Source organism: Agelaius tricolor, unplaced genomic scaffold, assembly GCF_023055355.1.
Source record: "Agelaius tricolor isolate 1412-34295 unplaced genomic scaffold, bAgeTri1.0.p SCAF_14, whole genome shotgun sequence".
NCBI classification, from domain to species: domain Eukaryota; kingdom Metazoa; phylum Chordata; class Aves; order Passeriformes; family Icteridae; genus Agelaius; species Agelaius tricolor.
The window spans coordinates 15,036,920-15,057,019 of record NW_027269274.1 but is presented as its reverse complement, the minus strand read 5'-3'; the positions used below and the strand labels follow the sequence as shown (position 1 = coordinate 15,057,019).

The window sequence follows — 20,100 nt, the reverse complement described above, 5'->3', positions numbered from 1 at the left end:
AAAGTTAAGTCATTCTTCTAAGTTCCTAATGCAGCAGGCACATTCATTTGAAACACAGAGTAAAAAACATTTGAGGTGAGGTCAGCAGGTACTATAGAGCACAACAGATGTGCTGAGATCACCAGCTCAGCCAGAACACTAATCCCACAGGTGTCTTTTTCTCATCTCCTTTCTCCATCTTCCCCCTGGTGTGAGAGAAATGCACCCCTTGCAAAAAGCACTAATGGAACATATGCTGCTTGAGCTCACATTTTGCAGACCAAGAATGGGTACTGAAGCAATATCAAAATATTTCTCTCTATGCCACAGTTTTCCATTAAGGCATGACTCTAAACCTGGAAGTGGCATCCAGTCCTCTGCAGGATGAAGCAGTAAAAAGTCCTGTACCCACACTCTCACTCCATATATTTAACCACTACTGGGAACTACAGGTAGATTTTGCTGAGTCACATTCCATACACCTTTCACTTTCAAAGCCAATTCTACCATGTCTTTGTGCTTGTCTTGAAAGCCCTAAATCCATGCACATAATATTCATGTATATCAATGCAGCTTAGAAAAGCAGAACCAAGAGGCTCAGCCCAGCAGCACGATACATACATGATTACCTTGGCTGGAGCTGACAGGACGAGGCAGAGAGGGAGAGGAAGGACGAACAGTAAGAGAAGAACAGTTTGATTTGGAGCTGGCAGCAGTGAGCCTGGAGTCCTCACTGATCTAATAAAGAAAGTACGCAGCAATTAAAGAAAAAAAACTAAATACACAGGACACATGAGATCCTGAACTAAAATAAGTCCACACAAGCCTTCTCAATTTTAGTAAAAGGAAAGTTAGTGCCAGCTTTTTATTTTTCTTTTTTTGGTGGGGGGTGGTGGGGGTGGTCACCTCCTCTAAGTCTCAATTTTCACACTAGGTGGAATTCCACTAAGAATTCTTCTAGAGAAGTCATTCTGATCACTGACTAATCACTGTATTGACAGAATTGGCAGTGTCCCAAGTCAAAAGAATGAAAACAGGATTTCTGCATTGTAGGGACAGAACCTCTTCTTTCCCTACACTGATTTCCAAACCAAGACTAACCAACTACACAGCACACAGCCAGGTACGAGGGAAGGCAAGGAGAATTCAGATTTCTGATTCTCTCCCACTGCTGAATACCCACAGGAAGAAACTTTGGGGAAGTAATTTCAGTACTCTGCAATGCAAGCAGTAAAATCACAGCTCTGAAATACTTGTGTAAGATACAAAATATGGCTGTTAAGGTCAACTGTGAATTCACTGTGTACACCATTAAGTAATTTTATCTTTTCCTCCCACTTCCTCTCTCCCGAGCCAGCCCACAAATAGAAGGTCAGATAACTACCAAAAATGCATTGAAAACTAAAGAGGTAAAAAAGGCAACATTAAAAGTTCATATAACATTAAAACACAAAGCATAAAAATGTTAATGCTAAGGAAAATTCACTGCATTCTGCTTACATCTAACCTGTAGAAGTAATTTTGTAAGCTTTTGTAAGCTGCACATTCTACTTCTCTCACAGCACCAGACTCACCTTTTTATCAGAGTTGCTGAGTTTGTATTTCACCTCCTTTGCTTTTTGAATAGCTTTTAGCACTTCCACTGTGTCCAGTTCCTTTTCTGTGGTAACAATGTTATCCAAACAAACCTAAAAAAAAGTTAAAATATCTAAAAGTATTGCAAATGAGGCATTCTCCAATTTTTTATTAATGGAATAATCAAAAATTGCCATGGCTCAATGCAAACCATGAGCATCTTTGTAACCATTACACAGAAACAATTACCACATTAGACCTTGAGCTAACATCACTTTAATGCAAACTCAGCAACATTTGGTAAGTGTAACACCATTCCAGCACAACAGTGTTTCAATATTAACAGACTTTGTTACCCAATGAGGCAGGGTAAAATCTCATTTAGACCCGGGAGCACAGCTGAGTAACATTAATAAGGTTTCACTCTCTAAACACCTTCTCCAATGCACACCAAAAACTCATCAGGTTCTCAGAGCATTTGCAGCACTTCCCTGCCCAGGCTGAAGGGAGGGTGAGAAGAGCAGTCCTGGGACTCACCTCTGAGGCTCTGTCTCCAAACTGAGCGAGGACTTTGGTGCGGTAATCAGGGATGATGCTCAGAGGGTTGCTGGATAACATCACCTTCTCCAGGCATGGCAGGCCGCCGATGTTTTTTACTTCATCAATCTGAAAGTATTTGAGAATAAAAGCATGAATACAGACTGGCAAAATAGAAATGAGCACACAGACTGAGCATTTCTTGCACAGATTACATACATACAACAACCAGGAAAAATCACATTTTACACACAATACAGCCATTTTTATTTATCTGCAGTTTGATCCACTAAAAGAAATGGCTTCTGATCTAACACACATTTTGACACCAAAAGTCAAGTTACCTGTTCTATTTTGTTGTTGCTCAGATCCAAGTTGACTAATGAGTACAGTTTGTTAAGACCACACAGCCTTTCCAGCTGATTTCCTGCTAAATTCAGAGTTTTGATGTTTCCCAGTTTTGTGTGAACGCCTTCTAGTGATGTAAGTTTGTTGTAGGATAAGTCCAGGTGAACAAGGTTGTACAGATGCTACAACAGCAGAGAAAATTCATGTCATGCACCAGTTAAAACTGAACAAAGATGCTATCTTATGGCTGGTTCATTTTATTGTGCAACAGTGTTTTCTGGACACTATACAGCATGAAAGAAATGACCAGAAACTGTTCATTACAAAGGTTAAAGCTTATAGAAATGGAATTTCCTCCAGTGCATTTTTACTAACCCACACATACAGCTGGAAGTGAATGAATTTAGTTAAGAACTAAATGTATGTCAATATTGGCAAAGAAATTAAAATATCCAGGAGCACTTAAGAAATGCATCACTAAAAGAGTACTTGATGTTACAAAGATGCAGCTATTTGGGCTGAAACTACTCTCCATGAAGATGAGCAACAAAATTCTGAAGCATGAAAATCTGTGTTCTAAGATCTCAGGCAGCTGGGTAAAAAATTCATCTTCAAATGCATCACTTACCTGTAAATTTTCCACCAGAGACACCCCATTGTGACTCAAATCCAGGAACTCAATCTTTGGAATTAATTTCTAGAAAGGAAAAAACCCCTCTGTGTTAAATGCACTTTAGTTTTAAGTCAGGCCACACTTCCTTCAGGATCTGCTGACCCACAAAAGCAATGGAAAGGTGTTATCCAACACAGTCTCTCTTCCCAGCTTCTGGCATGAAGAAAGCATTCTGTGTGACTTGGGGCAAAAAAGAGCTGAGACTTAAGAAAACGAGTTTACTCTGAGGGGCACCATTCAGTTTTAATCTAAAACCTGGTTTCTTACTGAAGACAAATAATTTCTCCTATCTTATCCCCACTAATTATAGATAAAACTCACTAATGCTGCTTTGGTCTTATCAAACAGATAAACCAGGGGATTTATGCTACACACAAACCTGGATAAAGACAGTAGTACCAAAACCCAGAGTAAGTCCATTACTGATTACACCAGCCAACAACTACAAGGTCACACAAACTTGTAGAAAATGCATTTTAACTCAGAAATCCTTTTATTTTGGAGGTCTCAAACCTTGAACCTGATGCTGAATTTTGACATCAGTGTTTTGCATCTGCTTGATTTTGGTTGTAATCTCAGAATTGATTTGCCTTGACAAGCCAGTTAAGACCTGCACACAGACCTGAAGCATCTTAAATCCACATCACAAAAAATTATGAACACGATAATTATGCTCCAACTCTATGATGTCTGGTTGAGCTACACATGTAAATATTTCCTGCTTCACAAGAGTAGCTATGTAAAGTAAAGTAAAGTAAAAAGCTTCAAGTAAAAGCTTCAAGTAAAAAGCTATGTTCATATTTTACCATGCTCTTGTGATGAATGTTAATTTTTTTCTTAATAGCTGATTTACAAAACAAAATTCTAAAGTACTGGCAAAATACTCGAAATTTTGTTTTCATGCTTCTCATATTGTTTTGATGTCAAGAAAGCTGCCAGCACGTCATAGGTTTTTAAATATGCAGGAAACTCCAGCCTTGATAACTACTCCAAAGTTGAGCCATGAGGTGTTTTTTCTTATAAAAAAATTTTAAAAAAACTCTAATTGGCTCCTACAGCCAAGGCAAACAGTAAAAGCATCTTTCAAAAAGTGAGAATTCATGGAAATGCCTACAGAACACAAAATGACAAAAGTACTCTCCTTTAGCAAAGGAAATGAAGTTCTTATAGAACAAATCTCCTAAGCATTAACTTGGGTAGATAAGTGCATAAAGTGCACATAAAGTGCAACTGAAAATTCTCCAGAAAAAGCAGTAGAGCAAATCCAAAATCCTTGCTGTGTAAAATGTGCCACAGATAAGTAATTCTTTTTCCACAAATTAAAAATACTTCTTACCACTGAGTCATCAATTTCAGAGATGCTATTGTGACTCATATCCAAGGTTGTTAAAGTTCTCCAGGTCGGGATAATTGCTGTCACTGGACAACTTGAATCCAGTGCATCCTCTGGCTCCCAGTGATCAAACTCAGAGGCCTCAGGCACCAGGATTTCCTATTTAAGAGAGGGACACCAACATTTGGCTTACACCTTCAGGGAGAGCTAATGGTTTTGGAAACTATGCCAACAATCCCATTTAAGCAAGCATCAAAAGCATCCAAACACTTCCCTCACTGAAACTTGAGATTCTGTAAGGTTAGAAAACCCTTAGAGTTCCATGGTTTTAAAAACAGAACCTGCAATAGGCAGTACAGAAAACTCCATGAACTCCAAATGGATATTTCCCCACTGTGCATGTTGGTTTTGCACATGCTTTGAATACCCACAGAAGGAGGAACTTGCTCTTACCTTCATTGATGTTGCTGAAAATCGAACACTCAGTGTGGCCAGGGCATGTTTTGATGAAGTCAGCCCTTTGATAAGCTTTCCCCCACAATGACTGATCTATTTTAAAAAAATCACATTACATAGTCAGAAGTACTAGGACAGACAAATGAGACACAAGAGGTAGCTACAGCAGATCCTACAGCAATCTGCAAAGTAGTTACAGCACCTCCTTAAAATCTCCTGAGATTATCAGGTCAGAAACACTGACACTTGGCAAAGCTAAAGCAAGAAATCAGAGACATAACTAGAGAAAAGTGAAATTCAAACATATATTTAAACAAAGCTTCTCCACTGACTTTCCACCTGTCCCACGTATTCAAGGTGAAACTACCCAGGTGATTGAACAGCTCACAGCATTTTTACTGTTACCTAAAAGAGATCTATTTCCAGCTATGACTCTACCTGCAGACACATTCATTTGGGTATCAGATGTTCTTTTTATTATAAGAAAAAAGAAATGTCTAGAAAGTGAGGACCTGTAGTCAGCTAATTACACAGACTGAGTTTAAGATTACAAAGTCTCTTTTTCTGTAGCTCAATTTGAAACAACATTACTGAAAATCTGCTACAGTGTCTGTCCAGGTCCTTCTCTGTAGACAGTCACACACTTTGTGCAACCATGAGAGCTGGCACATTTGCTGGTGTATCAGGAAAACCACAATGAACTGACAGAGATTGAAAAATCTCTGTCATTCTTGAAAAAATTCTTCCCAGATTACCACTGTTACTTTTTGGACAGTGCTTACTTTGGGATGAAAGTGTACATCTAGTGTCAGTCAATCCAAAACCTTTCATGAACATACAATTTCAAAAGTCTTCAAGATCTAAAATCTTTTTTCCTCACATTCATTCTCACAGAAAAGGGGAAAATGGATACAATTCTGCATTATCCTCTCTGCTGTGTTATAGACTCTCTCACTCTATTGTAGCTTCTTTCCTGTATGAGAATGACAATAAATCCCTGACTTCAGAAATACACTTCAGTTCATGTATTTCTCATGACACCTCATATCAATAACACAATAGCATTCATGTACTAGAAAAAGTACAGCATCCACCAAAACTGCACAGACTGCATGACAGTATTGGATAGTCTTTCTCTCTGGAAAGACCTGAAGTGGTCAAGCAGGTATTTGAAAAAATATCCATTGAAAACTGCTAGAAACCCTGGTATTTATATTGCAAGCAGAGCAGTGAAAAACATCTGTAAATTATCAAGCAAGCAGCACAACATCCAAAAGGGCACTTTCATAAACAAATTTAATGTCAGGGTATTTTCACAAATACTTGACACACTTTTTTTTTCCAAACTAAAAGCACTTTGTAATAGGGGATCCTACTACAACCACTTGTTAGTTCTTTAAGGTAGTGGAAAGGCACTCAGGTACAGGTTTTGTGTGGATACTGCAAACTGTGTATTTTTGGAAATACACACAGTGCAAGGTCTTCTAATTTAAATGTTGTGTCCTTATTTCCAAAACTTGTGAAAAAACACTGTTTCACAAATGAAACAGTCTTCCTAAACTCTGCATTCCCCAACTCCAGCAGCAAATCAAAGCAGAGAATCACCAATTCTGAGATATAGGCAGCAGCCCTGGCATTTACAGAGCACATATGAGCAGTATCTCAGCCCTACCTCTATTTGATGAAGTGATTTGAAAATAGACAGATCAAAAGGCAAGAGATGCTCCTGAATGTTACTGGTTCCAAAAGGTCCCCCTGTTCCAGTGACCTGGCATTTAAGACATTAAAGAACTGAGTTAGTGTACACAATCCAACTTTTTTACATTCCAGTCTTACACAGGCAATGGCCCAAGGGCAGTGGCTTAGAAAGACAGCCCAAGTTCCAAGCAATTTTTCAAATATGAAATTCATGGCACTTGCAGGTTAACTCTTCAGGAAAACAAATACTAGTTGCTCCAGCTAAGTGCACTGAACTTGAAGTGCCACCTTGTGCTTGCATTCTGTAGCACATGGGGCATGCAAAAAGCAATATCATAAGCAAGGCTGACCAAGGCTCCATTGTTAGCTGAAAATCAGAGAAAATTCACTGAAAACAACTTCCATGAAACCTGTGAACCCTCCAAGTCTGCACTGTCTTTAATTCCACTACAAGGGATGGAGTTCAAGGCATTGACAAGATGGGTTTGAAGAAAACAAGCATTACACTGATACATCAATAAAAATGCATCTGGTATTTCCATGTGGGCACAGGATTCTGGCCTCAGAGCATGTCAGCAGCATAAAAAGCAGATGGCTTCATTATGTTTGCTGTGAATAGAATTTTGAGAGAAAACTCAAAGGGTTTTCTCTGGTTTTATGTATCTTACAAGTTCTGAATGTGCCCACTCACAAGCATTCAGAAGGGCTAGAAATTCTGCAGATGCCGATTTTTCTAAACAATGAGCTCCTCTCCAGCCAGAAAATCCTCCCTTTAGAGGATTCTATACAGACAGAGGATGACAAAGGCAACTGAGGAGCCCCAGGAACACCAGCACAGCTGTGGTTTTGCTTCCCTGATCCACCATTTGATTTCAGCTTTGAACACACGACACAGTTAAAAGGCAGCTCCTCATGCAATAAAGGGCTAAAATGAGTTTTTGAGTCATAGCAAGCAGTGTTAAAAAAATACTTTAGGGAAAGTCTAATTAATTTCTTTGGTAGAAAAAAAGTCAAATTGTGTCCTGACAAAAACTATCTGTTCTGAAGCCATTTTACATTTATTCTGAAATGGCATTTTAGCAAGAAATTCAGGGCTATCTATGAAACTGAGGCACTTTTTAGGGTTTTATTTTTAACTTTCAGATGCAGTCAGACAGTGAGAAAGGGGCAAGATTTATATAGATGCACATATGCACATTCATTCATAAACAGTGGCCTACCCACAGTGCCTGCAAAGAAAGCAAGGTTGAAGAGGTCAATATTTATTTCTTTACCCATCTCTACTGGCACCCAGGAAGATTCTGTGGCTACATCTATACAGAGGGCACTGCTGAAAAGACCACATCACACAGCAAACACCTTGCCTAGAGCACAGCATGGATTGAAGGTTGGCAGCATAAACACCTATTTAACATTGACCTCACCTTTAGATACTTGAGTCTACAAGTGAAATCCAGAATATGCCCTAGATCTGTTTTGGCATCTCCATTAGCACAGGTAGGTTTGCCCTGCAGCAGCTGCTGAGTAACAGCGTACAACTGCAGGGGCCTGATGGTGAACACTTCTCCAGCCATTAAGAGCTGCTCTCCTGAAAAACAGAGTAGCTCAGGATCAAACACAACGTTGCAAGGCTCACAAGGAATAAATGGTACATGGGAAATGGAGTGATACAGGTTTGTCATTTGTACTGTAAGATGAAAATTGAGGGAGCAAAATAATTTTTTTAACACCAAAATAATTCAGGTATTCAAGTGGGCACTCATGATACAGGCCTGAAGTTTCTAATGCAATTAATGGCAAATTTCTCTCAGCCTTTACAGGACTGGAATCAAAGTTCCCTTATATAACATAAGAATTATGAAACTTTTTCTGAGATATCTCTAAGTTTATAGCAGTCAGGTTTTTTTCTATTAAGAAAACACAGCACCTGCTATCTAAAATACAGACCTCAGATCTTTTGCTATGCTAAATGCAGAACTGTAGTGAATAATATGTTTTTTTGAAAGTATGGGGATTTTCTACATGCTAGTACCAAAGCAAATGCCCAGAACAGAAAATGCCTTATCTAATTATAATTTCACAATCCAATTTAACAGTAGGAACAGCAGGAAGCAGCACATAAAAGCCTCTCTGAAGGCACCATAAGCTCGATGTAGGCTTCAGCAGCTGGAACACACACATGGAATGAATATCTTTCTTCCTTTTAGGGACACCAGTTTGACTTCATGGACAAGAAAGCATCAGCTTTTGTGATAAGCAGAGTTCTCAGAAATGCTCTGAGGAGTAAAATTCCCTTCAGCTTCAGTGGGATCAAGTCCAAGAGTCCAGCTGCATATACATTACTGGAAGATTACACTAATACAGAGCAGTCAGTGACACATCAGTTCTCGTATCACTGAGACTGCAGGCACCAGAAAGCCAGCAAAGATTTCTTCACAAGCTTTAGATATTCCAAAATTCACTGAATGGACTCTGAGGTGGCTTCACCTAAAGGTAACTTTCTGCCAGAAAATCTGAAATGGCATTGCTGAAAAATGTTTCACCTATCATGCCTACCACGCCTCAGCCAACTGGAATTATAAAGTAGCATCTTGTATGTCCTTCAAAACAAAAATAGCAAGGATTAATCCTTTCACATGCCTTCTGCTGCTAATGGAGCAGCTGGAGCTGTTGTAGTTACAGTAAGAGCATTTCATTTTCATCTGCCAGCCTCAGAAAAGCACACCCTTAAATTAACTGACCAGAAGGTCTCCTGTTTCCTGAATTCTGGAAGAATAACATTTAGATATCCAAAGTGATCTCTTGCATTTAGCACACAGACTGTCAGGATGCACTAACACAGACCAAGCTTCCTCACAGGTTACACTAAAACACACTGACACAGAGCTTAGCAAAAGCTCCTGATCACCACTGCCACATCCTGTCCCTTAAGGACACAGACTAAGAGGCCCTTTTCGAAACACGCATTCACCAATTTCTTGTTCCAACAGTGGCTGCAAGACTGTTGCAGCTCTTCACAAAATGTAGCTTGAATTAAAGTGCAAGCAGCAAGAAAAAGAAAAAAAGAAAGAAGGGGAAGAAAAAGTATCAGTCAGATATGGAAGAGCAGATCTCATTGTGTGGAGGTAAAATATGAAAGATCTGTGAATGCATGAACAGAGAGGAAAACATTCCTGGAATGAATGCTGCAAGTTCCTTACCTTTGTGAAAGAGCTCTTCAGCCAATGCAGCAGTGATCCCATTGATCTCCTGCAAACAATAAACCATGGCAAGAAGTGTTATTTGCATACTTATGGTTCCAATTTTCTAATTTGGACTTTTAGTGAAGTATCCTTTTTTTTGCTGTGGTAGAGGACTGTTGTTTGGTTTTTTTTTACTGAAATCAGGGGTGACTGTTTTATAGATTTGTTTCTAACTTGAAAACACTTCATAAAAATTACTTGACATGGTTTTATTTCATATAATTTTAACTTCCAAGATGAAAGACAGTGAACTACATTTAAATAATCCCATTCCCACATCAATAAAAGGGCAGCAGCAACTAGAGCTAGTTATTACTAGCCATCATTAGCCCAACTTGGAAGACAGTTCTGTTTTGAAGAAAATATTACAAGTGTAGTGTTCTTCAAATTTGAACATTAAGACTATTCTAATGCCTCCAGTACTCAACATTTTGTCAGAATATCACTAACACAGAGAATGCTTTAGATTAACATGTCTACAGAAAAAAAGAGATTTACAAAGTAAGTAGTCTTCAACTCTGGACTTCAACTCTGCTATGCTTGCTGCAAAGTAATGCAAACCCCTCCTCATCATCCCTCTTCCCCTCCTGAAGCCACCCAGGTGCTCAACCTCCATTCCTGGCACTGATGGCTCCAACATGAAAGGCTGAAAACTCAGTGCAGGGATTTGTACTTCCTGAATCTGCAGGTGCACAAAGATCAGTATTTCCCACCTGAGCACACCTCTCTCCACAAAAAGCAAATGCTCTGTGCAAGTCCAGAAATAGTTCTGAGCACTCCCAACCGCTCCCTTTCAAAGGCCCACAAAAAGAACAAAATAAAACTGTGAGGGTGAAGCTTCTCCTAGAGAAACATCTCATTTTAAGGTAGCTGCAAAGTATGAACAGATATTATGGATCATTGCCACATGAATATTTCATGAGTTTACTTTGCTGACAAATACCTCATGATTCACAACAAGGGAATACGTCCACAGGACATCTGCAGCAGACAGCTCAGTTCATTTGATGAGGCAAGGATTTTAGAACATCACATTCTTAGTGCAACTGAAACCCCATTCACTGAGGATGAACAAAGCCTCCACGCCATAGTTTTGAGAACAACAAGCTCAAAGCTGTATTCCAAACAAAATTAAACAATTCTGATTCACATTTGAATAAGCCAGTTACACTCATCTGGCAAGCACAGACTTAATTGAAAACTCTACTCTGTATCTCTTTTGTCATCTGGGACACAGAGCCAAAATTTTTTTCCTACATTTATAATTGGAACAAGATTATGACTTAGACTGTTCAGTGACTAGCAGGCAAAAAAAGGAACTCTATTCCTCTGTCAGATCTACAAGAGACTTCTGTCTTAGCTGTAACTACTTAAATGCATCACACCCTCAGAAGTCCATTGTTTGCAGGTGTCTCTGAACAGCAGTTTGTGAGTACTCAATGCTTTTCCTGCAAAACCTTCTACATGTAAGTTAACAAACCCAATCTTCTAAGGTGACAAAGACCATGCAACAAAATAAGCATCCCCACATCACTGCAGAAATCCTTTTCAATGTCAAAGCAACAATAAAGTTCTACATTGCTGTCACATGCAACTGTTTCTCTTTGCTAGGCTGTACCCAAGAACAACAAAAGGCTTCAAAGTGACTTTAATGTATCAATGGCTGCTTTTTCAACTCCATTTAGTTCTATTAACCTGGGAAATGAAATTAAATAATCCTTACTGGAAATACGGCAAAAAAGAACAGACAAAAATATTGTAGCCTTCCTACATAAATTAATGAGGCAATATCAGGGATTATAATGGCTCCAGTATGTACATGGGTTGCCTGGTAATGAAGATATTTTAAAAGATCAAAGTTCTGCAGAAAGGTAATTTTTTCCAGTAGAATTCCAGTGGTAAATATTTAGCTTTTCTCCTGAATAATTAACACATTTTTGGTAAATATTTAAAAGTATTCTAAAGTTCCAAGCAAAACACAATAGAGTTTACAACTAAATCAGATCCCCCTAAAGCAAAGAAATGCAGATTAAACAACAGCTTTGCTCTTAATACCCAAGAGCAGTTTAGAAACAGGGAAGCATTCATATCCAAATACTGATAGCTCTTTGGAAAAGCAAAAAAAGATTACATTACAAGAGATAAAAAATAGTCCTGAGAAATAAGTCAGGGGCAAGGAAGAACTTCTGCTTGCATAAAAACCATGTGAAGTTACAACACTGAAACTTTAATGAAACAGACGTCATCTACAAGATAGAGCATAGAACAGAAAAATTATGCAATTTGCTGGTGATCACTGGAATTTTGGTTTATTTGACCAGAATTCTCTCTACATTGTCAGACATTTTGAATAAATTTAAAACCTCAAATCCATCTCAGAGGGCTGGATAGTTACAAATCTGTGCTTCCCTCTTAAGTCTGCAAGGCAATAGCAAGGCTGTGGAATAAACCTTCTACTATTTTTATCTAAGAAACTCTGAAGTCTCACCAGGATAATTATGTTCATGTAACATAACTAAACCAGGCTTTCTTTTGTTGCTAAAACTTAATTAACACCTAATGGATCACTGGTGACTAATTTTTGAAGCTATGAAACCCTGATGGGCCTTCTCAAGACATCCCACCCCAAAGCAGTGGGGATGCTTTCCACTCAGTTCTCCAGTGCTTTTTCCTCTTGATGAAATTCCTTCTTCCCCTTACAACATGATGCCATATTGCAAAAAAAAAGCCCAACTATACACAAGAGATGAGCAAATTGCAATCTGAACATGAAATCAAGTAATTGCTTCTTGCTTCAAATATCCTTTACTGTAACATTCTGTCTGCTGGAGCTATTTCTCCAAAGGCCACTCCATCATTGTGCTTCCACAGAGAAGCATCATTGTTCTTCATCTGGGCTACTGGAAACTGTTCCAGTGTGAACCACAGCTCCAACCATTAGCCACTAAGTAGGGGGGTGTGGATCCATTATGCAATGTTCATTTGAGAGCCAGCACTCTTGACTTCAGCCTAACTAATTCAGCCTCACATTTATTCACAGCTTCCAGCTCTCCTGCCAGCATTTATTTTTTTCTTTTTAGAGTCCCTGCCCACACTACTTCCCAGCACAGTGTCTACTACAATAAAAAGCTGTGTCAAAAATCTTAAAAATATGCTTTGTTATATTGTGCAAAATGTTGAAAAAGAACCATTTCAGCAAACTCATGAAGATTCCACAGAATTCTCCCCAAGTCAGAGAATGAGGAAAAGAGACTCAGGCCTCTATTCAGACACTAAAAATATAAACTTACATATAAATGAAAGTGTAGGAAGTGTGACAAAACTTTTGGTGCAGTAACAGGGAACTTGAGCAGCAGAGTTTGCAGGTAGATCTCCAGTTCCTTTTGTCTTTTCTCCACAAGGCTTTTGGAATTTTTTCCAATGATCTTCTTTGGAGGTAACAGATTTTTATCTATTTTCTTCTCTGAAACAAGCTGAAAGACAAAGACCAGAGCTAATACCTGACACAATGTCTGAACTTGCACAAAAGATGCAATGGAACACATTAAGTTGCTTGTTGCCCGATGCTGGGAAGATCCAAAAATTAAATTACTTCAGTAAATTTAGCTACTGCCTTCAAAGTATTAGGTATTTTCAGAAAGAACATTTTGTCATGGAATTATCAGAGTGTAATAACAGTGTCTGCTCAAAGAATCACTCAGTACCAGGGCAGAATGCAAGAAATGTGATAAAACAACAAAATAACCAGTGCATTTCTGAGAAAGCAGAACACTCTTGAATAAAGTAGACTTTGCCTCATTTTTGTTTTTTATCAGCACTGGTTGGTAAATATCCCATGCTACATTAAGGATGTTTTTATCATCCACTGTGATGAGACTTTGGCCAACAAATCAGCTGATCATAAACATCCTTCTTAGGAAAAAGTTCACTGACTCCAGCCTGAACTCTCCTCTCTGACACAGCTTCCACCCAAGGCTGAAGCTGTCCAGGTCAACCTCCCCCAGTTCAAGAGGGGAGTGTAACAGGACAAGTAATAATGTTCTCACAAAAAGGACTGAATCTGCAGTTCAGATGGCATCTGACAGATATTCTCTCTTTATTGAAGAAAGAAATCACTCTGTAAAACAGAACTACAAGAACTGTACAAAGTTTTGTAAGATACCAAGGTCACAGTTTTAACATTCTTACCTTTTCATGCAGGTCATGGAAATCACTGTAACGATGTTTGACTGTCCACTGATGATTGCCAACACTGACCTGAATAATGTACACCTGAAAGGATGAAATTCAAGTAAGGACACTGCAAAACATTTAAAGAGAAGCTGCCTGTGAGACCTGCTGATTGATGGAGCACTGGAAGGTGGGTATATATTCTGCAAGGACCAGAGCTAAGGAAATGCTAACCCCAGGTCTGAGGGGGTTTTGCTGATGGGGGATGCCTGATCTCACTCACGAGGGTGCTCCATAACAAGAACATGCAGATGCCTCAGTGTAAAGCAGTGGCTTTTTTTTTGCAACCCAAAGGTTAATGACCAAGGGCTCTAAGCTACCTCTTTTTCCAAAAGTTTCTGCTAACTGAAGTTGGTCCTCATAGCTACCCACAAGCCTGAGACAGCAGCATCCCTTCTTCCATCTACCAAGTTCCACAATGGGCAGAGGAACTTGGCAAGCATCCTGCTGTCACTTCAGTTAAGCAGAAATCTGGAGCTTAACTCTTGAGAAAACAGAACAAATCCTTTGGTTGGGTGGATGCTGTTTTATTGCTTTTGGGGTAAAGCACAGAAGACATCTTCCTGAGGAGTTACTGAGCTCAAAGTATCACCGCAATTATCTGAAGCAACCCAACATCTCCTAATACAAAAATAAGTATTTTTAGCCATGCATGTACCAAACAAAGATTTTCATTCTAGGTGACTTTCTGGATTGAACAGTGCTGGTTTTGCAGGAGGCTCAGCCTACCTTTTGATATGCCAGAAAAAAGCCATCCCAAAGACATTTCAAAGGTACAAGCTAAAACACAAGCTGTAAACAAAGAAGGCTCTGCAAAACCAGTTCCACAGCTACTTGAATACAACAAATTAAATAAACTATATTATCCAGTCCAACTATACTCTTTGGAGAAAACACCAACTTGTAATCAAATCTTGAAAGCATTTAATACAGTTAAGAACTTGCTTACTACCACAGATCACCCAGAGCTGACTCATAGCTGCTATGAGGATGATACACATCTAGTTGCTAAACCCACATGAGAAAACAAAAATCAGTAACAGTTTCAATCTGTTACATAAAAGACCAGTTTTCACTTACTGCAAGTACAGAGCAGCACAATGTCAAGCATTAAATAGAGTACCACCTGCATTTTAGAAGATGAACTATAGTTCATGCCAGTTTTATTTTTGTAAGCATCTGACACTGGCTCAGTGAACAAAACCCAAGCCCTACAGAGAACCAAACCAAGATGTCTGACTCGAGCACGCGGTGAGTGACACATCAGTGCTGGGATGAGCACTGAAAACACAGAAGAATGCCCACACAGAATTATGGACTCAATTAAGGCCTGTGCCTGCTTTCCTGTCATGTTGTGTTGGGAAACAGCAGATCAGGATTAATCACTGTGCTGGTGACAAACCAGAACAGAAATTACACCAGCATTCAAAAGCACCTCACAATCCCAAGGAAAGCAAGGAGAAAATCCAAGGAACGAAACTTAGAAGTAAAGAAGTACTATATTTATAAGGCATAATAAAAATACCAATTGTTTTGAAAAGCTGACTGTGCTAAACTATGGCAGAGCAAGCAGTGCATCTAAATGCACATTGAGTACACAAGGCATGAAACCTAAGATTAGACACTGGAAACTCAGTAACTTCACATGTCCCAACTGACAACTCACCAGGTGAGCAAGCAAACCCCTCCTCCTGTATAAAACACAGAGTAAATTTGTAATAAAAGTTTAATATCCTTTTGCTGAAATAGCAAGCACTGACCACTTCTAGAAACTCAGAGAAATGGACAGTCTGGTTGGGAAATTAACTGTTAAAGTGAGCATTTGCATGCACTGATACAATTCATTAAGTTAAGTCTTTAAAAAGCTGTAGCATTCCCATCTAGAAGGCAGCCAGAGCAGGCAGTACATATTCACCCCCCCAAACAGCATCAGTATGCAGAGACAGCAACTGATTTCACATCAATCCACAAGCTGCCATTATCCTGAAGAATAAATATATAAATGCAATATGCTGATGTGCGTATTAAGGCTTGTCTTAATATAGAAATAAATCATTTTAAAAGAAAAAATCCCCTTAGATATTTCACTGTTTTAGGAGCTTAAGTTCATCACTAACAATTTTTGAGTGCACTAATACAACAAGGCTGACAGGTGAAGTTAAGGTCCTTCAAGGCTGCCTGTCACACCAAGGGCTAAAGGAATACACAGATAGATGATGACATCTCCACTCTGCACTTTCTTGCAGACATAAATAAATATACCATGTGAAATCCCCACCCATCCTTACGCCACAAACCGCACTTCTATTGAGCGAAAACACAAAACCCTTCATGTTCACAGGATTTCCTCCTCCACCTGTCTCTACCAAACCCTTCTGCATAAAAAGTTTTGTCCATCTTTCTATAAATCAGCTCTTTTGGTTATGTTCTACTTTGCAAAGTGTTTGACATATTTGCAATGCTATATGTATATTTTTTTTGTTTTCTAGCAAGCCACTACGTGTTCTTTGCAGTTAAGAGCCCACAGCACCAAACAGCATCCCTTCATCTTCTTAAATACTGAGGGCTGGAGGACCTACTAAACATTTTTAAAGCAGATATTAAATGAACAACAGCAATTCCAGACTGCTTTTTGTTCACTTCCTATACAAAACCTGCCTACCTTGCTTTACATGGAGAACTGGCATTTCTACATTATGTCTCATCCCACTGCACATGCTTCAGTACTGTAAAAAAACCAAATAAGAACCCAACACTTAAATGACAGAGCTCTCCACAGGAAGCCTGGGACACAGGTGTGACTACAGCCAGCAGGTCCCAAATTCCAGAGCAGTGATGCACACCTCCTCCTTCTGCCTCATCATGTAGTCAGTTTACACCCATTCAAGGAAGCAACAGTATTTCCTTAAATATCAAAGTTAGTATTTATGTTTAAAACAGCTGCAAAAACCAGGAAAAGCAGGAAGGCAATTTTAGGCCAAACAAATGCACAGCAGGAAACAAATGAAGCACTGACAGCTTTGAGGCCTTCTACTCAAACCCAGTCTTCAGTCAGCATCAGCTGGACCAGCACACCCAGGAGAAACCCTGGAGAAATGCTCACAGCTTACTAACCCAAGAGAAAACACATCCACCAGTGCAGCATTTTTTCCTGCTGGATTTACCCATACCTTGCCTTTCATCCTAAACACTCCAAGGAGAATCACATTTTTGAAAGTACCTTCAACATTACACAGAACTGTGGGGCTCCCTGATATATTCTACAGGATCTGATACCACAACAGTCAAACAGATGTCATGACAGTCCCCTTCTATGGAGAGTGAGCTCTGAAACACAGAGTGCAACAGGAAGCTCATATGCCACAAGAAAAACAATCTTTTAAAAACAAGGATGTAAATAGGATCACAGCCACCTGACCACACGGTAATGGATGAAGATGCAGGTTGCTACAACTGTATTTCCTTTCTTACCTTTACCAAATTTGACTGACTTTTACACCATTTAACAGTCTCTGTCCTGGTGTAGGTCTTTGTCATGTCCTTAAACTCCACTCAACTAATTATGAACACTAAACACATGCTATTTTTTTCAAAAATTTTTCAGCCTGTGACAAATTTTATAAAACTTCTGCTTTCATTTAAAGATCTAGTCCCACATTTCTAATGGCTTGGGCCTGTCTCATAAAAGCTGACAAGCAGCCTTGGAGACCTGCTAACAGCTTCAGGAGGTTTACACACAGGCAAGCTTAGTGCCAACATGCCTTCAAAAATGCAGCAAGAGAATCAAAGCAGGACCAAATACTGGTAAATCCTGTCTTTCATACACTGTACTTTTAAAGCTCCCAAGAAAAATTGCATTAAAGTAGCATGGTATTTCCATAACCACTAAAGAAAGAAATCTGGTCTTGAAAAAATAAACTTCCTTGGGCTTAGCTGCAGCAGCTTCAAATGTTATCCTCAACTATCAGCTGATAGATGAACACCACCTGCAGAGCTACACACCTGAACTCCAGCTCAATCTAGAACACTAATGGTGTCACCCAAGGGTGGCCCTACCACAGCACTTGTCTGCAGGCTAAAGCAGCAAAGGAGCTCCTTTCACCTCCTGCACCATAACTTCCAGAGGGATAAGGGGGCAGATGACACCGGCATTTTGTCAACTGAATGCACTTGATTTTCTCATTCACTGGTATTGCATAATACTGATTGAAATTCTCAACACCACTGCTGAGTCTTGGTTCACACCTGACATGGAAGTTTCCAGTCCCCAAGCCACGGGTCTCACTGTGCCTCTGGGCTGACTGAGGGTTGAACCACATCCTAACACACCCCCAGTAACACCTCAGCAGCAGTGCTACCATTTCTGAAAATACACATCATGCAACTAAGAGAATGAGCTCAGGCACTTCTCAAAAATTCATTTCAAGCTTGCAGTCAACTCCTTCACCAAATGCTCCACACGTTTTTGCCTGTAAATATGGCAACTCACCACCTGAAAGTCATTCCCACAATTGTGTTCCAATAGTCATCACCTGGGAAGGAATTAGGCTCTTCATGTGCCACAGCTGTGTAAAGCTCTGTCCTATTAACAACTCAGAGACCACTCTCCCGTTGCTCTGTTTTCCCTGGATACCTTTACAGAGGCAGGAGCATGAAGCATTACTTGTATCCATCACACAACTTTCCAAATCCTCTCTTTCTAAACCATTGCTCCCCTTTCCCTTTTCTTTCCCACAGCAGGAAGCCTGTCACCCATGAGCATTCTACTGAAAAAAGGTCTTTCAAATCACACTAAAATAAAACAGAAGGAGAAAACATTTTTTAGTTATATAACTAAAGGGTGGTGTGCTCGAGGCATTTTCTATCTGCAATTACACTGAGGTCTGCTTTAGGATGAGCTTCTTCCTGAAAAACAGACCAATTAACTCTTGGTAGAATGCGACCAGATTAAAAACAAGTTATATATAAAAAGCTTCATTCCTTCCTCAAATTAAAACACTGCTGGCATTTTTTTTTTTTGTGGGATGAAAGAAAAACTGTCTATCCTAAATCATCTGATTTCCTCTGGAAATAAGATCAGAGGGGATTTTTTAATGATACTTCCACGCAAAGGAAAGATTTTCTGCTTTGTTTAGTCCAGCTTTGAAAGCTATGTTTACTCGATAGCAATCTCTCATAAACATACGCACATACACATTGATATATACGGGCAAGAACACGACACTTGTCCACGGAGCCTCCGCCTCTCCCGAAGGACCGAGGCTACGCGGAGCTCGGGGCCGCTTCTCCCGGCGGAGCCCCGCTCCCACACGGCTCCTCTCCCCGAAGCCCCTCTGAAACTTGTGCCAAATGCCTCGCTCCGTCCCCAGCGTGGGCACGGCTCCGGCCGGGCACAGCCGCCGGCGGCAGCCCGGCCCCGAGCCCGGCCTCACCCGCTCCCCCGGCAGCGCTGAGGCGGCGGGCCCGCTGCCCCATCCCCGCCGCCCGCACGTCCCGCACGGCCTCCCCGCTTCGCACCGTGTACGTCTCCACCAGCTCAGAGCCCAGGACTCGGGCCTCCCGCGGGGGCTCCTCGCCGTCCTCGCTTCCCGCCGCCGCCTCCATGTCGCCGGGAGAAGCGCCGGGGCGCAGCCGCTCAGGCCGTCACGGCTCCCCCGCGGCCGCCGCCGCCCGCACCCGCCGCCCGCCCGGCCCGCACTGCCGCCGCCGCCATCTTGGCTCGACCCCCTTAGGGCGCGGCGCGCTCCGCCCGCGCCCCTTTATGGGCACAGAGGGCGGGGCTCGGCGCGAAGGGGCGGGGGCTGAGCGAGGGAGGGAGGTGCTCGGTGCAGGGGCGGGGCTTGGTGTTGTGGGGCGGGGCTATGTCCCGCGGGGGGCGGGGTCTAGCCTAGCCGAACGCACATGCGCGCTAGCTGTGCCTGGGGGGCGTCGCGCAGTGCGGTGCAGTGCGATCCAATGGAGTCCAGCGGAATCCAATGGAATCCAATCCAGTCCAATGGAGTCCAACGGAATCCAATGGAATCCAATGG

The 20,100-nt window shown here is 40.8% G+C and overlaps 1 protein-coding gene across 4 annotated transcripts in view; it reads right to left on the bottom strand.

Annotated features, from left to right (window-relative positions):
- NISCH (nischarin) overlaps nucleotides 1-19,815 on the bottom strand; it is a 29,583-nt gene extending 9,768 nt beyond the window's left edge. For 2 of the 4 annotated variants that reach the window (XM_071439855.1, XM_071439856.1), the window contains exons 1-13: nucleotides 19,589-19,815; nucleotides 14,030-14,113; nucleotides 13,132-13,314; nucleotides 9,800-9,848; nucleotides 8,024-8,187; nucleotides 6,574-6,669; nucleotides 4,899-4,994; nucleotides 4,449-4,604; nucleotides 3,068-3,136; nucleotides 2,436-2,621; nucleotides 2,092-2,220; nucleotides 1,554-1,667; nucleotides 609-717 (exon numbers count right to left, since the gene is read on the bottom strand). In XM_071439855.1, coding sequence (XP_071295956.1) covers nucleotides 609-717; nucleotides 1,554-1,667; nucleotides 2,092-2,220; nucleotides 2,436-2,621; nucleotides 3,068-3,136; nucleotides 4,449-4,604; nucleotides 4,899-4,994; nucleotides 6,574-6,669; nucleotides 8,024-8,187; nucleotides 9,800-9,848; nucleotides 13,132-13,314; nucleotides 14,030-14,113; nucleotides 19,589-19,675 — 1,522 coding nt within the window. In that variant the 5' untranslated portion in view covers nucleotides 19,676-19,815. Of the gene's footprint in view, nucleotides 1-600; nucleotides 718-1,553; nucleotides 1,668-2,091; nucleotides 2,221-2,435; nucleotides 2,622-3,067; nucleotides 3,137-4,448; nucleotides 4,605-4,898; nucleotides 4,995-6,573; nucleotides 6,670-8,023; nucleotides 8,188-9,799; nucleotides 9,849-13,131; nucleotides 13,315-14,029; nucleotides 14,114-19,588 lie in introns of all 4 variants that reach the window. The other 2 variants (XM_071439857.1, XM_071439858.1) reach the window with 2 other exon arrangements.
- Nucleotides 19,816-20,100: the final 285 nt, after the last annotated feature.